The sequence below is a fragment of the Acomys minous genome (genome assembly GCF_964271855.1).
Source record: "Acomys minous genome assembly, chromosome: 2".
In the NCBI taxonomy this organism is placed as follows: Eukaryota; Metazoa; Chordata; class Mammalia; order Rodentia; family Muridae; genus Acomys; species Acomys minous.
In genome coordinates this window covers 87,558,217-87,580,846 of record NC_140484.1, presented here as the reverse complement: position 1 = coordinate 87,580,846, position 22,630 = coordinate 87,558,217, and the positions used below count along the sequence as shown (strand labels likewise).

Genomic DNA, 22,630 nt, shown 5'->3' with positions numbered 1-22,630 from the left:
CACGGCCGTCACCACGGCAGCTCTCTGACCAATTGCAAAGCTCTCACATCTGGCCAGAGAGGGCAGTGCCACATCGATCCTTCCAGCCCTGGATAGGTGAAACCGAGATAGTCCGGGCAGAGCTGCCAGCTTTGAGAACTCTCTTCCATCGGCCATGCGGAAACCCTCTCCTACTCGCTCTTACCTCTCCCATACCTGAACCCTTTCTATGCCCTCTCTACAAGAACTGTCCACCCCAGGCCACCTGCCGCTAGCCAGGCTGAGACAGAGACTGGCAGAGGAAGGCTGGAGATAAGAGGCGTATGCCCGTCACCTTCATCGCCCTAACAGCTGTAGATTCTTCTCCTATTGCCTCTATCTGCTGGAAGCTCGTGACAAACAGCAACTGCCTCTAACGTAGCATTCGCCATATGCTATTGGGCTCAGCTTTCTCCTGCTAACTCTTTTTTTTTTAAATATTATTAATTTATTTTGTATGCACACGCATGTAAGCAGATGGGGGGCACACGTGTGGAGGTCTGAGGATAACTTGTTAGATCCGGTTCTGCCCTCCAGCACATGGGTCTCAGGGATCCAACTCAGGTTGTCAGGCTTGGCAGCAAGCATCTTTTTATCCTCTGAGCCTTCTTACCAACCCCTGCTAACTCTTTTTATCTTTATAAGAAAAAGGGAGGCCTCAAGTAATGATTCTCAATGGCATCCCTGCAGTGCCTGTGAGAGCACATGCTGGCTAGGACCCCCAGAGGAAATGTGGGTGCTGTGGTATAGGACAGAGAAGTTGGGCCCTGTCCCAGAAGGCCCAGCTCACAAACTCTCCTGTCCCCCCCCCCAACACACAGATCCTCACAGTAGGGTGTGTCTGACTTCTCCTGACGCTGAAGATCCCCTGAGCTCCTACATCAATGCCAACTACATCCGGGTATGTAGCGCCATCCCATGACCCTCCCAGCCTCAGCTGGGATCTGTCCTCCAGACCTGTCCCCAACTTCGGCTCCTACAAGCCCCAAGAGTAGCCTAAATGTGGGATTGGTCCCCGGGAGTGCTGCCTCTGGCTTTCCCCCCCTCGACCTGACAGGCTGGCCTTTGGTGACTGCAGGGCTACAGCGGGAAGGAGAAGGTGTACATCGCCACACAGGGACCCATCGTCAGCACCGTGGCCGACTTCTGGCGCATGGTGTGGCAGGAGCACACACCCATCATTGTCATGATCACCAATATCGAGGAGATGAATGAGGTAGGGGCCCTGTGCCATTGCTTGTTGCTCCCTGTTTCGTGTCCCCACGTGAAGCATCTCACTTGCGCGCTAATCTTGATGAGGTTCTTGTGAGCCTGCTGTGTACTCAGCTGTCACCCTAAGGCAACGGAAGGTGTTGAGGGTTAAGGTATACACTCAGGGTCCCACAGAGCAGGGCAGAGCCTGGAGGCGTCTTCTCCCTTTCCATCCAATGGTCATGATTTCAACCATGACCTTCTCTTGCCTCCCACTTTGCCACTGCTGTGGAAGTTCCTTGATGAACAGTTCATTCAATTGAATCTCCATTTAAAAAAAAAAAAGTTTTTTCCAGAGCGAGGTTAGAGAGATAGCTCAACTGAAGACCTGAGGGGTTTTTGTTGTTGTTGTTGTTGTTGTTTTCTGTGTTTTGTTTTGTTTTGTTTCTGAGACAGGGTTTCTCTGTGTAGCCTTGGCTATCTTGGACTGCTTTGTAGACCAGGCTAGCCTCGAACTCACGAAGGTCCACCTGCCTCTGCCTCCCAAGTGCTGGGATTAAAGGCATGTGCCACCACGCCCGGCTCATTTTCATTTTTCAAATGGGGAAACTGAGGCCCAGGCATGCGGAGTAGGTCACAGGTTATGAAGCCAAGATTTCAACACAGTCCTCCAAAGCAAAGCCCATTGTCCTTCTGTTCCTGTCTGTTGGCCCCCAAAAGAGCAGCAGGGCATGTGGGAGAAGGACAGGAGTGTGTGACGCAGCCTGATCTTGGTCCTTGCAGAAGTGCACAGAATATTGGCCCGAAGAGCAGGTAGTCCATGATGGCGTGGAGATCACCGTACAGAAAGTCATCCACACAGAGGACTACCGGCTGCGACTCATCTCCCTCAGGGTGAGGCCTGGAGCTAGACAGGGCAGGGCTGTCTGGGAGGCTTAGTTGAGACTCCCAACAGAAAACGGTACTGAAAGGCCTGCTGTACACGATACATAGGCCTGTGGCACTCCCAGGACTTACTGGTAAGACCCTAGGGGCAAGATGGAGCTTCAGCTGCCTTTGCCAGACCTTATCTGCATGTGCCGTCAAGCTCTTCCTGCGCGCTGTCGCACACAACAGCTGTCCTCGACAGCCTCTCCAAGCTAGGACTGGCTGGGTCAGGAGGCCTCACGCGCTTCCAGCACTGTCTTGTAACTGGGGGTTCTTTATGACTTGGAGTGCCTTGCAATGTCCCTTCCACTGGGGTGCTGCACCCAATATGTCTACCACCAGAGGGCAGGCGCTCCTCGCTGCTCTAGGACACACAGTCATAGTTATAGGAAATGGCAGGAGAGGGGAAAACACACAAAATATGAGCAACACAAAACAGCCCAGAAGAGTGGGAGAAGGCATCCTCCCACCGAAAGTTGGGCTTCTTCCAAGATAAGCAGGAGCATTATCTGTTCCTGTGGGGCATTAGAAGGTTCTGGTTTAGAGAGTTGTGTGTTTGTGGAAGGTGGAGTCTCCTCGTGATAGCCCCAAATGATAGAGAAGTTAAGCCAGGCACCAGGAAGTGGATGCCCTATTCAGAAACAGCCTGCAAAGGCCATTGATGCTGACAGCCGCAGGGTGCAGCCACAGAAAGCAGCTCAGTTCCCCTGAGCTGCCCTGTCTCTCACTGTGTGCAGTGCTGGGAAAGATGCCAGGGTGCCTTTAGCCCCCACCCCCACCCCCTCAGAGGACAGTGTCCACATGAGCATCTAACATCAAGACTTCCTGGAAACCCTGAAGGCCAGGGAGTGAGGGGAAGGTACTGTGGTCACTGTCACAGCCGTGTAGCCCAAGGACATGAGAAAACAGCTTCCAAGTAGAAAGAAGCTTGTCTTCTCAGTGCTGAGGGACCAGGTAGGGAAGAGCCAGGGTGGCTTGTGGTTTGAAGGCATTTGCAAGCCCCTGCTCTGGGCGTGGTTCTGGGTTGGGTACTGGGTACTGTCATTAAGAAATCAGCCACAACATGTTTAATATTGGGAAAGAAGTTTGATATGAAAGGGGGAAGGATAGAGAGGGAATGGGTGCCCCCAAAAGGAGAGAAACTGAGAGAGTCAGAGAGAAAGAGCGAGAGAGAAAGCGGGGAGAGGAAAGGTGGTAGTGCGCTACTGAAGAGCATCTGGCACACACCTGGCAGCAGGTGATGATGTCAGAGGTTGCTAAGCAACCTAGAGGCAGGCTAGTGGATCTGCTTGTGAACGAACACTGAAGACACAGCAAATACCAAGGAGCAAATAGCAACTAGTGATAGGCAACAATATAGGAGGGCATGCTGCCAGGGGGCCATGCTCTAGGCGGGGCAAGAGGGTTTCCTGGAAGTGCTGTGTGGGGTCTTGGAGGATTGGTAAGGGGGTGACCAGAAGTGGACAGGTGGGAAAGCTTTCCTAGCATGCAGAAGGAGCAGCTGTGTGTGCAAGCGCACTTGTGTGTGTGTGTGTATGTGTGTGTGTGTGTGTGTGTGTGCCCCCATTTCCTGGATCGTGTCCTCCCAGAACAGAAAGGGTGATGGAGCGAGGAAGCTCCCGGGGGTCTCATCTCATCTAATCTAAGGGTAGGAGTCACACACGTGACGGTGTGCACTCCTGATCCACTATCGGATTCCCACACAGTGGATAGGAGACTTCAGCATATGTAGTTGGGAGACGGGAAGCCACCGCATCCCTTAGTGACCGGTTTCTTGGTTGGGTGTGTGTAGGCTTAGGTTTCCAATACTAGAGATCTGACCAAGGTTCTCTCTCACACTAGACCCGGAGCTCTCTCACTGAGCTACATCCTAGCCCTCTTTATCACTAAGTTTCCCAGGCTGGCTTGGAACTCACTCTGTAGACCGTATAGGCTTTGAGTTTGTCATCTGCCTGCCTCAGGTTCCAAGTAGCTGGGATTACAGGCCTGGACCATCAGGCCCAGCCGGCAAAAGTTCTTAAACACAGTGCAGTGTGTCTGGATTTAGGTTGGGGAGGGACCATTTTGATGCTCTGGGTGTTTGGTGGCCAGGGAGGCGGAAGGTGGGATCATCCCCCTGTGGGATGGTAGTACAGGGAGGAGAGTGACAGCAGATAGTGAGGGCGGTGGCACGGGCAGGCAGAGAAGTCCCTGTGCTCTGGGTCATGTGACTAAAGGGCACCTGGAGCATCTGTCAGGATAAGGAACTTCGGGATGGTAATGAACTGGAGAAGAGGCTCCTTGCCTTTCTCGAATGATTTTAGAGTTTAGACGCCTATGCACACGTGCGCTTGCATACCAAGCTGACTCAGATCTGTCCTGTGCCATGAAGCAATGTGGTAGATGGGGACCTGAGGATCCCTACTCTCTCTGTGTCCCTCCCTTTCCTCCCTTCCCAGCTCCATCTTTGGGTGAATTAGGTCTCAACGCATTTACATGTATCTGGGGGTCGGGTGTGGGGGCTCTCTCTTTCTCTCTCTCTCCTGGGCAGAGAGGGACTGAAGAACGAAGCCTGAAGCATTACTGGTTCACATCCTGGCCTGACCAGAAGACCCCAGACCGGGCACCCCCACTCCTGCACCTGGTACGAGAGGTAGAAGAGGCAGCCCAGCAAGAGGGACCCCATTGTTCCCCAATCATTGTTCACTGCAGGTGGGTTCTCCTGGCCACCACCTAGGGCAGAGCCACCTCCATCCCTGGGTTGCTCTGCCCCTCACTCCATCCATCCATCCATCTCCTTGACGCTCAGTGCAGGGATTGGGAGAACTGGCTGCTTCATCGCCACCAGCATCTGCTGCCAGCAGCTGCGGCGTGAGGGCGTGGTGGACATCCTAAAGACCACGTGCCAGCTCCGTCAGGACAGGTCAGTCCACTGATCAGGGGCGGAGAGGGTGGCAGTGGTACGTGTGCATGAATGAATCAAGGGACAGTTTGACAGTGCAGACACAGTCTGTAAGGCGGATGGGGAGCAGAATCAAACAGGCAGCTCTGTTCTGGAGGAAGCCGGAAGAGAAGCAGCTGGCGGGGAAGGGCAGGGGCTGAAAACAAGGGTGTGTCCCCCGAAAGGAAAGGGCAGAGGGAAAGTCCTGGAAGAGTTGGGTCTCTACAGGATGTGGAACAGTTGGTTCCCCCAGTGTTTGGGGGGGCCCCTCCAGTAGCCCATCACCTCTCTACTGGTTAGGGGTGGTATGATCCAGACTTGCGAGCAATACCAGTTTGTGCACCACGTCATGAGCCTCTATGAGAAGCAGCTGTCCCTCCAGTCCTCAGAGTGACCACGCCCTTCCTCTGAGATCCTCTGGGCACTGCCCAGCTTGAGTCTGGGCCTTCACCCCTACTACCCAAGATCTTGCCTTGGGTCCTGGGCCTGCTCCCTGTCCCTCCCTCTCATTCTACCTTCCCTTCAGTCTGCTCTTTCCCCCTCTGTTGCCCTGGCCTGGTCCCCTACCCCGAGCCTAGCTCTTCCACTATACACACTGCAGAGTTGGGGAGGGCAAAGGGGGGGAGGGAATGCGCCAGGCCAGGCCTGGGGCCCCTGGGCCTGACCCCACACCGTACAGACATGGGGCCTCAGTTTTAACCATGGTTCCCCAGCTACTTGGTCCAAAACGTTTCCGCGACACACCCCAAGCGTCCTATCTCAATGTGTCCTGTCTGTCCATCCATCATTAGCTATCTGTACCAGACACTGTGTCTCCTTAGCCAGGAAAGAAGAACTGAACTGAGCTCTCTCGCCCCTCGACCCCACCCCCACCCCCACCCCCACCCCTACCCCCACCCCACTCCCAGGGCAGATTGTATTTTGCCACCAGGATGCGGGTGGCAGGAATAGAGACAAGGCAGGGGAGCACGTGATATTCACAGAGAGATTCCTGCTAAGAAAGGTTCCCGGGCAAGGGTGGGCATCACCATAGATGACTTCTGAGTGTCTGATGCTCTCAGGAGGCACAGGTGAGAAAGAGGACAGGTGCACCGGGGAACCCCAAAGAGCTGGGCCCTGAGTGGGGGCCCTCCAAGAGTAGGATGGGGACACGACTCCAGACCTGTGAGACATCTTTCTGTGTCACTATGGGAAAGCCCAAATGTCCCGCCGCGTGTCGCCCTGCGTGTGTTCCCTTGTCCACACATGTGTTGAGAGCCCATGAGCAGGGCATGCATGACTCTTCGGCAACATGTGTTATCTTGGAGCCCACGTGTTTTTATTGCTGACTTTAAATATTTATTCCACGGCAAACAGAGACATTTGGTGTCTTTTTATAATTCGCTCGTGGTCATTGAATAGAGCAATAAACAGAGCATTTTGAGCAAAACAAGCCTCCTGGTCTGTCATTTCCTGTTCCCTCCTTGCACCCCAGGCTTTTGTGCCTCTCCTTCCCAGCCCATGTGCATAAAGTTGGCCCTTGTGCTCACTGGCGCCCCCTGTGGAGACTGGGAATATGCATGAAGCTGAATTTGAAAGCCAATGCCCATTAATACCTCGGGATTCTCACTCGCCTTCACCCCAGCCACAGGCACACTGCATCATAGGGAACATCGGAGATGGGTAGGAGGAGCCCCCTGGAAGGCAAAGTAGCCTTCACACCCAGGCCCCTCTCTGGTTGGATACAATGCGCCTTTTCTCCGGAACTCTACCTGAGCTTTAGACACCCTTATTTTTTCCTTATTGCCCGTGGCATCCCCTGCACAGCTGAATCTTTTGAGGCCCTGCTGGCTGGTCAGCAGCCCTGCCCTGGGGTGGCTTCCATATATACAGCTTCAGCCACTCAGTGCTTTATCCCAGGGGCAGAAGACGAGGACAGAGAAGTGTCCCAGGTGGCTTAGGATGTAGTTCCCTGGGGCCCTTTGTGTGTTTAAAGCTTTACAAGGGAATCTGCTGTTTCGCAGCTGCTCTTGGGACCCATGAGGTCCAAGGCGGGGCTGCCAGCTCAGAGATCACCCTCACAGAGCATGAGCCTTTCTGTCCACGTTTCAGACTGAGGAATAGGAAGTAGGAGCTAACGTCAGCCCCCTACCCCACTAGGCCACACAAGCAGAACGAACGGTATTCCCAGGATTTGTTCTAGGTCGCATCCACCAGACTCGGCCATCCAGTGCATCCCTTCCCAGGCCTGGGGAGACGAAGGCCTTCAGCTTTGCTCCCGACCCTGTTAGGCCGAGCATGCTCTTGTGCGTGAGCACGGACAGGTACATACGCCACCCTGACTGAACCCCTCCGCTCAGAGAGGCCCCAGCCTGCAGCAACGAGAAGCAGAACCTCCCAGCATAAGGCGCAGGAAACGTACTCCTGGGCTGGCACCTCAGCTTCCCTCACACCTGGTCCCCAGCATTCCGTCCATTCCTGGATCCAGCTTGCCACCCTCCCTCAACCCCCCACTGTCAAGCCATCAAGCTGAAATACAAGCCTAAGAGAGAGATTCCCCCCCCCCCAGGGTGTACGTGGCATGTAAGGACCTGGTGAAGATGGGGGGGGGGCCCTACTAGAACAAAGATGAAAGAGACTGGCCAGCCTACTGCCAGGACAGAAGCTGAGCCTCTAAGCCAGAGGCACAGCATTCAAGGGTTGGAAGGCACCCTTATTACAGAGGGTAAGGCTGCCTGCCATTTCCCCTGCAAAGAGACGTGAACTGGTACTTCCTGTGCCAGAGGCGGGTATGGAGTAAGGCTGAATACGGAGGGGTCTGGGGAGACCCCAGAGCCAGATGCGATCCAGGTGAAGGTGTATGACGTAGAATCCTGGAGTTAGCCTCACAGCCCCTGCTCTGAAGAAGGCTTTGAGGTTCCTGGAGGCCACTGGACAAAGGCAGAGCTCAAGGAGCGCAAGAGGCCCTGGTTCCGTTCTGGGTGACAAGTTTGGATCGGCCATTTCAACCAGACATGTTGCCTCATAGGCAAAATAGTTTTTTTTTAAAAAAAAAAGACTTATTTGTTATTATGTATACCGTATGTATCTGATCACATTATAGATGGTTGTGAGCCACCATGTGGTTGCTGGGAATTGAACTCAGGACCTCTGGAAGAGCAGTCAATGCTCTTAACCACTGAGCCGTCTGGGTTCTTAAGGTACTACCAGGCAGGTTAGGGAAGAGGCAGGTGCACCCGTTCGCTGAGACACTGGGGCCGTCATCAAGAACAAGGCCAGGCCTTGTAAACCGGTGCACAGAGAGAGCTCTCCAAGGCACAGAGGGAAAACAGGCACCCAACTGTGTGTTTGACAGGCCGCCTGACGCGTACGCTGGGAAGGCCACACACGCAGATCCATGTCTTCATGGAAGAACTCCAGAGGTAACCCCCAGACTGCATTGAGGTCCCCATCTGGGGAGGGGGATGGAGAGGGAGGCTGGGAGATGAAAAGGAGATGTTGATGGCATTTTATGTCTTTAATATATGAGACTACTGGTTCCAAAAAAAAAGTATGAGAAATAAAACCTAAGCCTCTGCTTTGCCATGTGACAAACGGAAGCAGGGCTGTGGGCCCCAGTGCAGCTGTCTCACCATTCCAAAGACACAAGTCCCCAGGACCCCGAAAGAAGAGGGAATCAGCTTCCTTGCAAGGCCCGCCCCAGAATGGCATAGTCAGACATCCCTCCCTGCCTGATTTCATCTCCTCCTGGTGCAATACGCAGAGCTGCCTTCCTCTCCCATGCACCTCTCCAAAGGTAGCCCAGCTCCCTGTGAGCCCTACTCAGCTGGGTAAACTAATCCTGGTACCCTCCCGCCCACAACCCTGGGATTATTTGTGTTGCTGGGTGAGGGCGCAGGCCCACCTGTCCCTGTAACCACTCAGGGAAAGGGCAATGAGGAGCAAAGAAAGCAGAGGCCAGAGAGTAAAGGCCCATTGACCAACTGCTCTCCTCTATGCATTCCCATCTCCCCGTGTGTCCACATGCACACCACATGTGCGCACACGCACACCCTCATGCACACACACACAAACACACACACACACACACACTCACACACACACCTCTGAACCTCCCTCCAACTCCCTAATCTTCAGTGGCCTCATCCTCCCCCTGGTCCACACAGGTGAGTGCCCAAGCCTGCTGTCACCATGACGACCACTCAACACTGGCAGATGGTACAGGACTACGTGTCCATGGAGTTCTCCTGCTCCCCCACCCACGGGAAGACCTTCTCCCCGACAACCAAGATCGTGGGAGGCAAGCGGAGTGGGTGGAGGAGTATGTGGGGGGGGGCCTGGGGAAGGGGGGGTGTCAGGAAAGCTTTTCCTTTTCTGTACCCACTCATGGGTGGCCTCAGTCTTGGCCCTGAGTTGCCCCTTCAGGAACCCCGTATTAGCAGCAACCTCTCCCCGATCTGTGTTTCTAATCCAAGGCGTAAGCTGGATGGCCAACACAGCTCAAATCTCTGAGGAAAGAGACTTTAAAAAAAAAAACAAAACAAAAAAACATGAATCCCACAGATGGCGTGAAGGGTTGATAAACTCTTTAATTGCTTAAGACGTTCAGAGCCTGGGGCAAACGGATTGTGTGACCGTCACTTGTGCAAGAATGGAGACGCCTTATCTACCATTGAGTAATGCGGATCCTGGTTCGCTTTTAAAGTGGCAGACCTGTACTCACTCATCTGAATTAGGTGAAGGGAGGGAGTTGCCGGGTGAGTGGGGTAATGAGGGCAGAGATCAGGTGTGGAGGACCTGGAGAAGGAACAAAAACGGGTGAAGAGGCATCTCTGGGACAGGGGAGGCTTCTGGGAGTCTATTGGGGGTGACCCTAACAGTGGGGTGCATGGAGCCTGAACTCAGCACCTCCTGTAGCCTGGGGGGACTTCGAGCGGAGGGGGGGGGACACCCACCCACCCATTAAACCTTTGACTCAAAATTTGTCTTGCCTACGAGAAGTGTAGGGATAAAGATGGAGGAGAAATTGAGGGAATGTCAATCCGATGACTGGCCCAACCTGAGACTGGGCCCCATGGGAGAGAGCCAACCCCTGGCTAATGATTCTCTGCTATGTTGGCAGACATGAGCCTAGCGTAGCTGTCCTCTGAGAGGCTTCATCCAGCAGCTGATGGAAACAGAGGCAGGGACCCACAGCCAAACAATAGGCCAAGTTTGGGGAGTTTTGAGGAAAAGTAGGAGGAAGAACTGAGGGTGCTGGAAAGGGCAAAGACACCACAAGAGGAGCTACAGAGCAAGCCCACCTGGGCCCACAGGGGCTCACGGAGACTGAACCACCAACCAAAGACCATGCATGGACTGGACCTAGACCCCCCTACACACATGTAGCAGATGTGCAGCTTGATCATCATGTGGGTCCCCTAATAATGGGAATAGGGTCTGTCTCTGACTCCATTGCCTGGCTTTGGATCCCTTTCCCCTAGCTGGGCTGCCTTGTCTGGTCTCAGTGGGAGAAGATGAGTTTAGTCCTGCTGTGACATGAGATGCCTAGGTGGGTTGGTACCCCTTAGGGTCCTCCCCTGCTGTGAGAAGAAGGGGAGGGTAGAATGAGGAAAGAGGATGTGAGGGCAGACTTGGGAAGAGAGGAGGGAGGGGGCAGGCTGTAAAGTGATTAAATAAATAAAAATTGAAAAATAAGAAAAAAAAGTTGAAAGAAAAAGAAAATAATGAGAGACCTGGCCACTGGCAGAGGCAAAACAAGAACATAAACAAAAGCCCTAAGTGTTTGAGTTTTTAATCCTTGGGGGCCAGACTTGAAGGAGAGAGCAGCAAAGGAAAGCTGAGCCGGGGTCTCAGAGCAAGACTATTTTAGCCGTGTCTCTGGTGGAAGCGATTAAAAGATGGCTGGAGGCCAGGGTGTTGTGTATCTTTCCTCACAGCCATTGGGTTGCATCTACCTTCAAGGTCCCAGAAGGGCAGAGTCTCTCTAAGTCCTTCGTGTACAAGGTCATGAGATAAACGCCATACCACGTGGCCAGCGAGAGAGAGCCTTGATGTAAATAAAGCAGGCAGGACTCAAGGCCTGTGGTCTAGACCAGAAATGGCAAAATGGTTTCTAGTCGTGCTTTCTCGGCCCTCGCTGTGAAATAGAACCATCTCGGCGTAGGGGTGGGGCTGGAAAAACTAGCCATGCCCGAGTCTCTCCCCAGACCATTAAATCGGGGAATGTTTTTAAGCTCCTCGGGGATTCTGGTGTGCAGCCAGGGTTGAAAGGACTGACCAGCAGAGTTCAGGCTGGGAAAGGGAAAACGCGAATGTTCGGGGGGGGGGGGGGGAAGAGTGGGGGACACTTGAGAGAACGCCCTTCTAAAGACACAGCTGTGATTTCACCTCCCACTAACGAGCAGTTGAAATCCACATGTGACATCTTTCCTTTCTCATGGACGGCTAACTTTTTGTTTACACATCGTGGAGGTCAAATAAAAGACATCTGCAGGCAAAGTACCGCCTTGGCGCCTGTTTAAAACCTCTAGTCGCTGTTTAAAATCAAGCCGTGAGAGCCTGTTAACGAAATGTTTTCCATCTCAGTCCGGACGAGCGCAGATAACGCGCGAGCATCTACTCCTACTTCGTCCCTCACGTGGTTCGTGACGCGGGGGAGGGGCTTCGTAAGGCAGACCAATCGCTATTCATTGCTAAATAGTCAGCCATGAGGATCTTCTGTAGTTTATACTGCAGTGATAGAGGATAGGCCCTGGGTTCACTCCCCAGCATCATCACAAGAAGAGAAAACAAGTAGGGGCGGGGGGGGGGGGGCGGGAAGGGGTACGCTCTTTCAGTTACGGTGATGTCCATGGACACTCCCTCTGGATTAGCAATGTGTCCTGCCCCTCACCCAGGATTCACTCCTTCCAAGAAAACTAATACTGAACTCACAGGCTGACTGAGAAAATCTAGAACAGAGTTCAGCCCTCCCAGAGAGGAAGAGGCCCAAGCACCTTATACTAGGAAACCAGAACTTCCAGGAAAGAAACAAGAGAGGGAGGGGGCGGGGGAGGGACAAAGAGAGAGAGGGGCGGGAGGGAGAGAAATCCATCCTAAAAAAGTGATTCCCTTTTACACATCTGTGTGAGACTAGAAAGCGGTACTATGAAGGTCCTTGACCACTGAATGATGAAGAGGTGTTAGTGCCCCCTAGTGGCTGAAATTTGACAGGATTTGACGACTATCTCCTCTAACAGGTTTTTCTCAGCCACAGATGACTTCCTGTCCCCTCTAGCCCTCACCGCCCTTGCTTTCCATGCTCCACCCACTCAGGCGACCTTGAGCCCTCAATCTCTGCATGAACTCCCACCTGGAGCCCTTCCTGACCTCTCTTTTGGCTCACAGGAAGTCGTGAAAAGGAAGTTGTCCAGCAGCACAGTGTCATTCTTTGTTTTCGGACCGGAGTTCCAGCACCCCGCCTGGAGAAGTGTCTCTGAGTTCATGAGAAAGCTCATCCTACCGTCTCTCCTGAGGGTGTGCCTCTCCCTGTGCCTCCCCTAGTCCTCTTTCTTTCCAGCCCCTTCCCCAATGTCCCCCCAATACAGAACCTCAGTAATTTGTCCCTTCCTGCTCCAGGCTGGTCCCGGACCTCCAGGAGGAGGCAACGAGTGGCAGTGCTTCCCAACATGCATGCTGTGTCCACCATAGGAAATTAAACAGTGTCCAGAACCCTGGTGCCCCCAAGTCCACCACGTCCTAGAATAGGGATAGGGTTACTAAGATCTTCTATGACAGAATCAACAAGGAACACATGGAGGCTGCCACCCATCACTCACGCAACCCTACTTGCCCCCACCCCACCCGACCCCCCACCCCCAGGCCAGGGCAGCCCATAGGCCTCAGAGAGCCACCATGATGACAATCCAAAAACAGTGGTGGGGAAAAGGGGCACTGCAGGATGGGAAAAGCCTTCAGGGCTGAGATGTTGTTAGAGCAAGGAGGGGGCCCCAAATTATCTTCAGGGCAAGGTGACGACTTGTGCAAAGCCAGAGGACACGGATACAGCCAGACGGATGACAAGTGGATTCCAGCAGACCAAGGCCAAAGGACGCAGGATGTGGATAACTACAGAGTGAGCCCAGAGAGAGGCTCATGACGGATGAGAGAGACCAACCTGGGGCCATAGCGATCCAGTAAGGAACTGGTCATAAGGGAGGGGTGGGGCCCGGACATCCTGGACCCTCAGAAAAAAAAAGCCTTGTCAAGGACCTAGCATCCTTAAGGTATCCAATTTCTGGGTCACTTCCTGAGAACCGCTGCCCAGCTGCAAATTCTGCCTTCCAGAGGTTGAGGGAAGGGAGAGATTGGGTAACTGGAAAACCCTATCATTTCTAAGGCCCTTCCCCATTTCCCACTGTGAAAGGCAAGGCTCTGCCTCCCTCCCCCAAGAGAAGTTGGTTTCTTTTCCCACAGCCCGGTCTTGGGATCTTCTGCCCACACACAAGTTGCCCTGCCCCGCCCCCAGAGTCTCCCCACAGGTCACCCATCGCACAAGCTCTCTGAAAGCCTGGGAGCACCATGCAAGCAAGAACCAAACCAATTTTATTCACTCCTATTTCCTGCAGGGCCCGGGCCAGTGCCTGAGATGAACAAATAAGTTGCATTAAATGAAATGCTCATCTCACTGCGAGACGCAGGAGATCCATGCCCTATAGGAGTTCATAGCCAAGGGAGAGTCTGATGGGGATGCTAATGATGTTGCTGTAGAGCTGGGCAGTACATGCCCATACCCACACTGCTTGCCCAGATTTTTACACATAACCCCAACACTTAGCTCCTCCTCTCCCTTAAGAAAAAAAAAACACACTTCTCTTTTTCTTGTTCCATCTCATAGAAAATCTCTGTGCACCCCACCCCTCCTGCCCTCTAATAGTCAGACTCTGGTCCAACTGGAGCAACTGACCTCAGAGGACTCAGACGACCTCAGGGGCATTGCAAGTAATGAGCACACAGATGCCGTTACATGGTCCCTGCTGGTAGCCGAGGGTGTGCCTTTTTCCTTCTCCTGGCTTTTTCTCCTGAGCTGGCTGTCGGACGATGCCCTCTTTCTGTCCTCAGGCCAAGAAAACGTAGATCACGACACTGTTGAAGAAGATGTGAGGTTGTGGCGGGGTCCACTGGCCAGGATGTGGTCTCCCCCCAACCATCTAAGGGGTCTCAAAGGCTTTGTCACAATGCCCTGAGTTCAAAAACCCACAGAGAGTGGAGGGGTATCTCAAGCTTGGGGCAGAGGGAAACAGTAAGTGACAGTCTTGGTCCCTCCCTGACAATCTCTGGTTCCCCCGACCCACAAAAGAAACGCAAGGTGACATATGAGAAAGAGATGCCTACGAACTGGGCCGAGATACCCAAGAAGGACTTTGCAAAGGTGTGTCTGGAGTGTGGTTTCCCTGAGTTGGCTGCTCAAAAAGCTCAAAGACATAAAGAAGAAAGTGGAAGCTGGGGGGTGTGGTCAGTGCCCAGCAGGATCAGGGACCTGGGACGGGGGTCAGGCTGGGTTTCTCTCTTGCCCTGCAGAACACGCACACGCACACGCACACGCACACGCACACACACACACACACACACACACTCAAAGGCAGGCTGTGTACCACAAATGCGTGGAGAGTACCTGCCACTCTCCTACCTTTACTCAGGTGCATGCATGTGAATTTGGACAGACCTAAGTTCAAATCCCACTTCCCCTCCCTGGCTCCAGTATCTCTCTCTGAGTTTCAGCTTCTACATCGGCAAAAAAAAAAAAAAAGATACTTCTCTCTTACATTTGTTATTTGTTGTTCTGCTGTTGTCATGTATTGGCTCATTCGACAAACTCTTGCTAAACACTGACCATGTAATTATAGAGTCTCTGTCCTGGGTCCAGACACATAATGACTGTTCTAAGAATGGCGGCTCCTTCCCCGTCCCTTCCAATCCTACTCTTCTGTCTTCCAGTTGATTAATTAGTTTGGTGGGGCAGGAGGTGTAACCTAAGGAACTTAGCTCCTCCAGGACTCCAGAGTCCAGATGCCTCAGATCCTTGCAGTTTGTTGACACAGTCCCTCAGGTCATCAGGAATCTAAAGCCACTAGAAAGCACAGCAGCCAAGGTTGACACCACCAAAGTCTTCAGCTGCAAGTACAGCGTGAGGCGGGTGGGCAGCAGTACACGCTAGTTATTGCTAGCATAAACATGAGCAATGCCCGTGCCTACAGCCTGACTGTGGGAGAGAAGTGGGTGAGCGCCATGGCAGCTTGAGAGTGAGACTGTCCCCCACAGGCTCATGTATTTGAATACTTGGTGCCCAGGCAGTAGAACTGTTTGAGAAGGATTAGGAGGTGTGGTCTTATTGGAGGAGGTGTGTCACTGGGGACAGACTTTGAGGTTTAAATGGCCCATACTATTCCCAGTAAGCTCTCTGTGCCTTGTAGTAACGTCTCAAGATGGGAAGTCTCAGCTACTGCCCTAGTGCCATACCCGCCTGCCTGCTGCCACGCTCCCTGCCATTATACGTATGGTCACTAACCCTCTGAAACTGTAAGACCCAAATGAGCGTTTTCTTTTATAAGCAGTATATGGAGACATGTGGATATGAACGTAGGCATGGAGGCCCCAAAAGGCCTGTCAGGGTTCAGGGAGAGGAAAGGCCTTGAACGCTCTCTCCTGGAGACAGGACCGTGGTCTATGCACAAAAGGGCTGCGTGGGGATGGGAGTTAGCATGAAAAGGAAATATGAGACGTAGGGTAGAGATAGTCCTTACGACTATGAACTAGTGTCATGGGACAGTGTAGCATGGTGGTTAAGACGACAGACTCTGGAGCTAAACTACTGGGGTTCCGATCCCAGCTTCTGCTACTTATGCACGTGTGACTTAGAGCAAGTCACCTTACTTCTTTGTCCTTGTTTCTCTGTCTGTAAAATGGGGAATCATAATAGAACCCACCTAGATGAGAATTGACTACTCAGTATGTGAAAAATTAGCTATAATAGTGCCTATCAGATCTCTAATACTGCATATTGGGGTTTGGTTTTTTTTTTTTTTTGGTTTTTTGTTTTTGTTTTTTTTGTTTGTTTGTTTTTGTTTTGTTTTTTTTTTTACCGCTGTTAGTATTACTAGAGGGAAGACTATATAAACATCATAAGGTGGGGACTCCAGAGCAGGAGGTGGCTAGCAAGAAGAATGAAAGGAAGGGGACATTCTCAGCTGTGGGCCACAGAGGTCAATGACCCTTGTGTTTCTGTTCTCCTTTGTGGTCCTGCGTTCCGCTCCAACCCTCCCTCGGGGGTCCAAGCGCCAGTGCACGAAGAGCCAGGAAGAATGCAATGGAACCTGGAAAGGAAGGGGTCCACAGGATTTCCAGTCCAGCTGGGGGTGCAGAGCAGGGCAGGGGGATGAGAAGGCCTTCCCCAAAGATTTTTAGCATTACAGCTCTCTTAGCTCAGAGCTATGCCCCCCGAAACAGCAGCTGGCATGGCATTTAGAGAAGCAGCTTAGGTTTACTCCATGGTGAGCAGGTGCTACATGAACCTTGGGGAGAGGGAAGGGTCTTCGGGGTGAATGTATTTCATTGGCTGTGGCTGTGATGGTGGCGACGATGCTCTGTTTGCACCCAGGTGCCAGTTAAATGGCTACCTTCAAGGTGGAGGGTCACCAGGTTGCAAGTGGCAGGGCTCGCAGGCTCAGAATAGGGAGGGAGCAGTTCTTATTCTTGCCAGTGCCAAGTTTGAGATTTCAGGGGTTTTGAACACGCTCCACCTTGCCAGTTCCATGCCGGTGGTTGCCCTGGGGGCACGGTCCACATGCCCCACACTCCTTCACACACACCCCGGGCCCCCCCCCCGTCCCTGCCCTCCGCTTCAGATCAGCCACTGAAGTTCACGGAAGAAGTGAAACTGGTGATGGTGACAATGCCACGCTGCTGTGCTTGAGCCCCACTTCTCCAAGGAAGTGAGTGACCTTTGTGCGGCAGTTCAACAGGACGGAGCTGGAGAGGGGGACAAACAGCAGATCTCAGACTGGTGGAGGACAGGCTGACTCACACAAAGACGTGAGACTCAGCAAAACCCTGAGTTCTCTGCCCAGGCAGGAACATGCGACAGAAGGCTCATCTCACCAGCTGGGAGTGGTTCCGTGAGAGCAAGCTGGAGGGATGGAAGTCATGTCACAGCAGCCCCCGTATGCTCATCCATCCATCCATCCATCCATCCATCCATCCATCCACCTGATAAGACTCTGTGATGGGTACCAAAAAGAAAAGGTTCCTCTAGCAGAGGAGGCAGGTGCGAAAGTGAAATTGTAATAGCTACTAAGCTGGAGTTGCACACGCTGGGATCATGTTATCAGCTGGGTAATCAAGAACCAAAAACTTACTAGCTTTTATCTGTGTGACTTTCCCCTATGGAGATGTGGATCCACGTCTGTGCACCCCCAGATAAGGCACTGACAATAACCCAAAGACTATCCCACCAAGTATAGTTTGACGGCCCCAGTGAGTTTATTAGCGTTACTTTCACACACGTGAGTTAGGTGTTACAGAAGTGTGGATGTCTCAAAATCAACTGCATCCCCAAAGCCTCACCTCAGCGTGAGTGATAACTCACAAAAGCTTCCTCCCCGAGCTCGCTGCTCAGCGTTCAGTCCCCTCTGCCTGCGGACTGTTTACTGCCAACATCACCAAGGCGCGAGGGGCCTTGCAAACCTCTGTGTTTCCTGAGAGTTGCAAGTTTCCTTAGCTTCGGGTGTCTTATGAGCCTCCATTGCCTCCAGGAAGGGATGCGTCTGTCCAGGAAATAGCTGCATAACAGCTCTACGGTTCTAATGTCATGTATTCCACCAATCTCACATGGCCCCATATTATAACTACCGCAGGGCATTTGTGTGTGACGGTGAGATGCCACACACGTGAGCCCACACCTGGAATCTGTCATGCGCATTCATCACCACTGTGATGGAGGGAGGGACAGCAGCTGTGAGGAGCCAAGGACAGGCAATGCCACAAAGCCCCAAGCTTTGCCCAGAAGAACAGAAGGTAAGTCGGCTTTCAGAGAAGGAAACAGCACTCCCACGCAAAGAAACAACTTGTATAAAAGTCCAGACATTGGAGCTGGGCATGGTGGCGCATGCCTGTAATCCCAGCACTCAGGAGGCAGTCAGGAGGATCGCTGTGAGTTCGAGGCCAGCCTGGTCTACAAAGCAAGTCCAGGACAGCCAAGGGTACACAGAGAGACCCTGTCTCGGAAAAAAAAAATCCAGACATCCGAGAGATGAGGCAGGGAGGGCAATAGGGCCCCTGACTGCAAAACTATAAAAGTTGTCATCCCATTCTACATATTGGCAAACAGAGTGCATGGGCAGATGAGTTGTGTAAGGCCAACAATGCTCCCTCTGCCATGCACTCCCATGGGTCACATGTTGCACAAAATATACAGTGTCTCAAGTTCTTCTGATTTCTAGGGTCAGAACAAGAGGGAGGAACATGCACAATTGCAAGGAAACTGTGTGGAGGTTTGGGAGGAGTCAAAAAAAAATGTTAATCTGTGTACAGGCCTTCCCTTTAGATCTATGAGCCACCTCAAAAAATGCATGTGTAAAAGGAAGGAGCCACTCACGCCTTGATGGCTAAGGATGTGACACTGCCCTCAAAGAAAGAAGAACGACTGATGTCACATAGCTCCAAGCACAGCACGAGCCACAAAGGCAAGCAAGCTGAGGTGCTCATCAATGGTGCACAGAGCAGTGAAGGTGGGGAGTCCACCATAGCGGCCATGCAGGATGGGGACCCCCACTGAACACCGCCCTACTGCACCCTCACCACAGGAGGCACACACCCTCTCCGCAGACCCACACTGACCAACGTGTTTGACCCCAGCATTCCTTCATAACGGACACTGACTTACCCGTCTCCTGGCTCCAGCCCTTTCCCGGACTATAGCCACCTTGTGCCTCCATTCCCAATTCTGGCCACCTCTCACTGTTCATATGCTTATGCCCTCGTCAGCCTCCACCTCCCGGATTCTAAACCAGTTTCCCTAACTTCATCTTTTACTTCCAGATTCTGAGGCAGCCCATCTCCAAAAACCCTAGTTATCCCAGACTTCTTGATCCTGACCATCCTCTATTTACTCCACACTAACCCTTTACCACCTCAGTGAGTCTGCATGTCCCATAGACCAGACCGGTATACAACTAAATATCCCAACTCCACTAACAGCCTATATCTTCACCATTTATTTATTTATTTATTTATTTATTTGGTTTTTCGAGTCAGGGTTTCTCTGTGTAGCCTTGACTATCCTGGACTTACTTTGTAGACCAGGCTGGCCTCGAACTCATAGCGATCCGCCTGCCTCTGCCTCCCAAGTGCTGGGATTAAAGGGATGCGCCGCCACCTCCCGGCTCCACCATTTATTCCTTTCGTCAACAGAGCATGCCTAGTCCCAAAGGTCCATCCTCCACTAATCAACTTCCCATTAACCATCTCCCAATCCTCCTAACTGCTAAGCCTCTGAGCCTTCCTCATCACTCCTCTACCTGCTTGCTGCCCTCTCATCACCTATTGACCTTTGCCAACCTGGTCATTATAAACTGTGACTGGCACAACACTCTTGAATGTTCCCACAACCATGGCATGAACTCTTTCCCCAGAATTCTCTTTCAGACCAACACACTGACCCGGTCGGTCCCTGGCTCTCTTTCTTCTCAGAGCATCTAGCAACTATGAAGAGCGGCACGTCAGACAGGTACTCAGCTGCTGGCAGCCCACCTGAGTTGTATGTAGCACTGAATGACAAAAAGATGGCCGAAGGATAGAAGCAGGCGGGTCTGAGGGAGAGATCAAGAGATGTTGACTTGGCCCTTGCTCACACTCATGCGTGCCCCTCGCCTCCAGATCACAGACTTGCCTTGTATGCAGAGAGTGAAGCAGGGTAAAGGTGTCCATGCTCATCTTCCCCAACGTGGGCACAGAGCATGAAGGAAAACACACATTCTGTGCGAAGGTCACAGAAAATGAAGCCTATGCATCCATCGCAGGTAAGGCCCTCTGAAGGAAGAAAACATCCGAGGATGCTGGGCCAGCCTGTATGTTCCATTGCCACCAGCATCACGCTAAGATGTCATTCCGAGCAAGGCCATTACCCAAAGGGACATGGTACAAGGATGGTATGTAGGTGGCCATGTCCATGGAGCTCAACATCTCCAGCTGTGTGCATAAGGACTGCAGTTCAGTCCTGGTCAAGCTCAAGAATGACCATCATCACACAGCAATTGCCACTGTGCACCTCAATGTGCCATGTAAGGGCACAGGCACGGTGTTGTCTGAGAGCACCAGCTGCCCAGTGATCAGAGCAGGTGTCTGGGACAGAGGCCCTGGACAGAGTTTGAGTTCTGCCTGGGAATGGGTTGGAATGCTGTCTTTGTAACTAGAAGCTAACTGCTAATGCCTTAAGTGGCCTTGGTCAAATAGCCCGCTCTGAGGGTCAGCTTCCCACCAGGGACAGAGTAGGGGTTTTACCCTAGTACCTAATTCTAATGCTTTTCAAGTGCACCGCACACAGCACATCTTCCAGCGGTCACTTGGATGTTGCTGTGAACTAAACAGTAAGAATATGGTTGGAGGTAAGGCGGCGATTACGTGAAAAACAGGTGGGACTGGGGAGTGTCAGGTAGGTTGGTGGCAAAGAACACTGAGGTGGGAAGAAAAACAGAATGAAGTGGGAAGTCAAAGAGTTGGGATAAAGTAAGAATGGAAAGCTGGGGTTTATGCAGGAAGGGGATCTTAGATTGGTTTGAACAAGATGATGAGCTTGCCTTGGGGCTTTCAACATACAACACACACACACACACATACACACACACACACACACACACACACATACACACATACATACACACACATACACACACACATACACACATACATACACACACATACACACACACATACACACATACATACACACACATACACACACACATACACACACACACATACACACACAATACACACACACATACACACACATACACACACACATACACACACACATACACATACACACACACACACATACACACACACACATACACACACACATACACACACACATACACACACACATACACACACACAATACACACACACACACACATACACACACACACACATACACACACACACACATACACACACACACCCACACACACCATGCCTCAAACCTGGGGCATGGGAAGGTTTGATTTTTCACTCCGTTTCACCACCCTTGTGTTCTTGATGCTGGGGACACACAGATGTAGTATACCCAAAAGGGTAAAACTAGTAGACAGATAAGAAATTGTAACCCAAGATAGACAGTAACACTAGAAAGACGGTTACTCTGGAACCTCTGAAAACACAGAGAACTTCTCTGGGAGGGTTGTGGTGTGCGTCACCTAAACAAGGCTTGCCAGCGGCTGCAGAGCGTACTTTTCTAGTTGGGCAGGAGGCTCAGAGAGGCAATGATTAAACTCTCTGAGCACCCCTTAGAAGGAACACTGGGCACAGGAGATTGTTGCCTGTCTCTAGACCATCAGGAGCCTCCTAAGGCCAAGTGTGTTCCTGGAGCTCTTGGGTAACTGGGCACACGAAATGGAAGGCGTGCCTGTGAAACAGGTCACAATAGAATCAAGAGCTATTGGCAAGAAGTCCTGAGTTAAGACAGGAGACATGGGGCTAGAGAGATGGCTCAACGGTTAAGAACACTGGCTGCTCTTCCAGAGGACCCAGATTCAATTGCCAGCGCCCACATGATAGATTACAACTCTTGGTAACTCCGGTTCTAGGGTATTCAAAACCTTTATACAAACATACATGCAGGCAAAATATCAATGCACGTGAAATTAAAAAACCAAAACAGGAGAGATGGATGACAATGTGGCCAACTTTCCCACCAATGTGGAAGCTCACACACTCCGTATTCCGGCAGTCCATCAAGAGGGTGTGAGTGACCCACTTGAGACTGAGGAAGCCGTTGCAGGGAATCCCAAAATCCCATAATAGTTGAGAGACATCGCCTAGTGTTAAGGGGTGCCCCTAGGGGTCACTGAGGGCTGCTGATGGGCAGGGAATACCACAGGCTCGGCCTCTAGCTGTCCTGTAGGACATAGTGAGTGCAGACGTAGGGCAAACAAAAACCAACTCCACTTTCTTCCTTCCAGAGATCACTTTGGAAGCTGCAGGGTGCGCGACACTTAACGTAGGGATAAGCTTGAAGCCACTTTCATTTTTTCCAAAGAAACCCCTTGGCAGTGTCGGTATTTTAAGTCATGATTGCTAGTTAATTGCTTGGCTGCACCCCTCCCAGTGATTTCCAGGTGTCAGGGTCACAACTGAGACCTGTGGCACCAAAATCGCAGGAGTCAGAGGACTGGTATTGCCGCCATCTTACACACCTGCGCCTTAGTAAATGTCCATGCCTGCCCTCTACCCCTAGAAAAGTCAATTAGGATATTTTGAATTAGGGCCCAGATACTAATTGTTAGTGGTGGGTTTCCATGTATTTCCCATTTGATGTTTAACTAGTGTTAACAATCA

The 22,630-nt window shown here is 52.0% G+C and overlaps 1 protein-coding gene across 3 annotated transcripts in view; it reads left to right on the top strand.

The window, feature by feature from the left end:
- The window catches only part of PTPN5 (protein tyrosine phosphatase non-receptor type 5), a 58,341-nt gene extending 51,853 nt beyond the window's left edge, over positions 1-6,488 (top strand). For all 3 annotated transcript variants that reach the window (XM_084801148.1, XM_084801150.1, XM_084801149.1), the window contains exons 9-14: positions 840-919; positions 1,097-1,234; positions 1,993-2,103; positions 4,667-4,827; positions 4,925-5,038; positions 5,357-6,488. In XM_084801148.1, coding sequence (XP_084657274.1) covers positions 840-919; positions 1,097-1,234; positions 1,993-2,103; positions 4,667-4,827; positions 4,925-5,038; positions 5,357-5,450 — 698 coding nt within the window. In that variant the 3' untranslated portion in view covers positions 5,451-6,488. The remainder of the gene's footprint in view (positions 1-839; positions 920-1,096; positions 1,235-1,992; positions 2,104-4,666; positions 4,828-4,924; positions 5,039-5,356) is intronic.
- Positions 6,489-22,630: the final 16,142 nt, after the last annotated feature.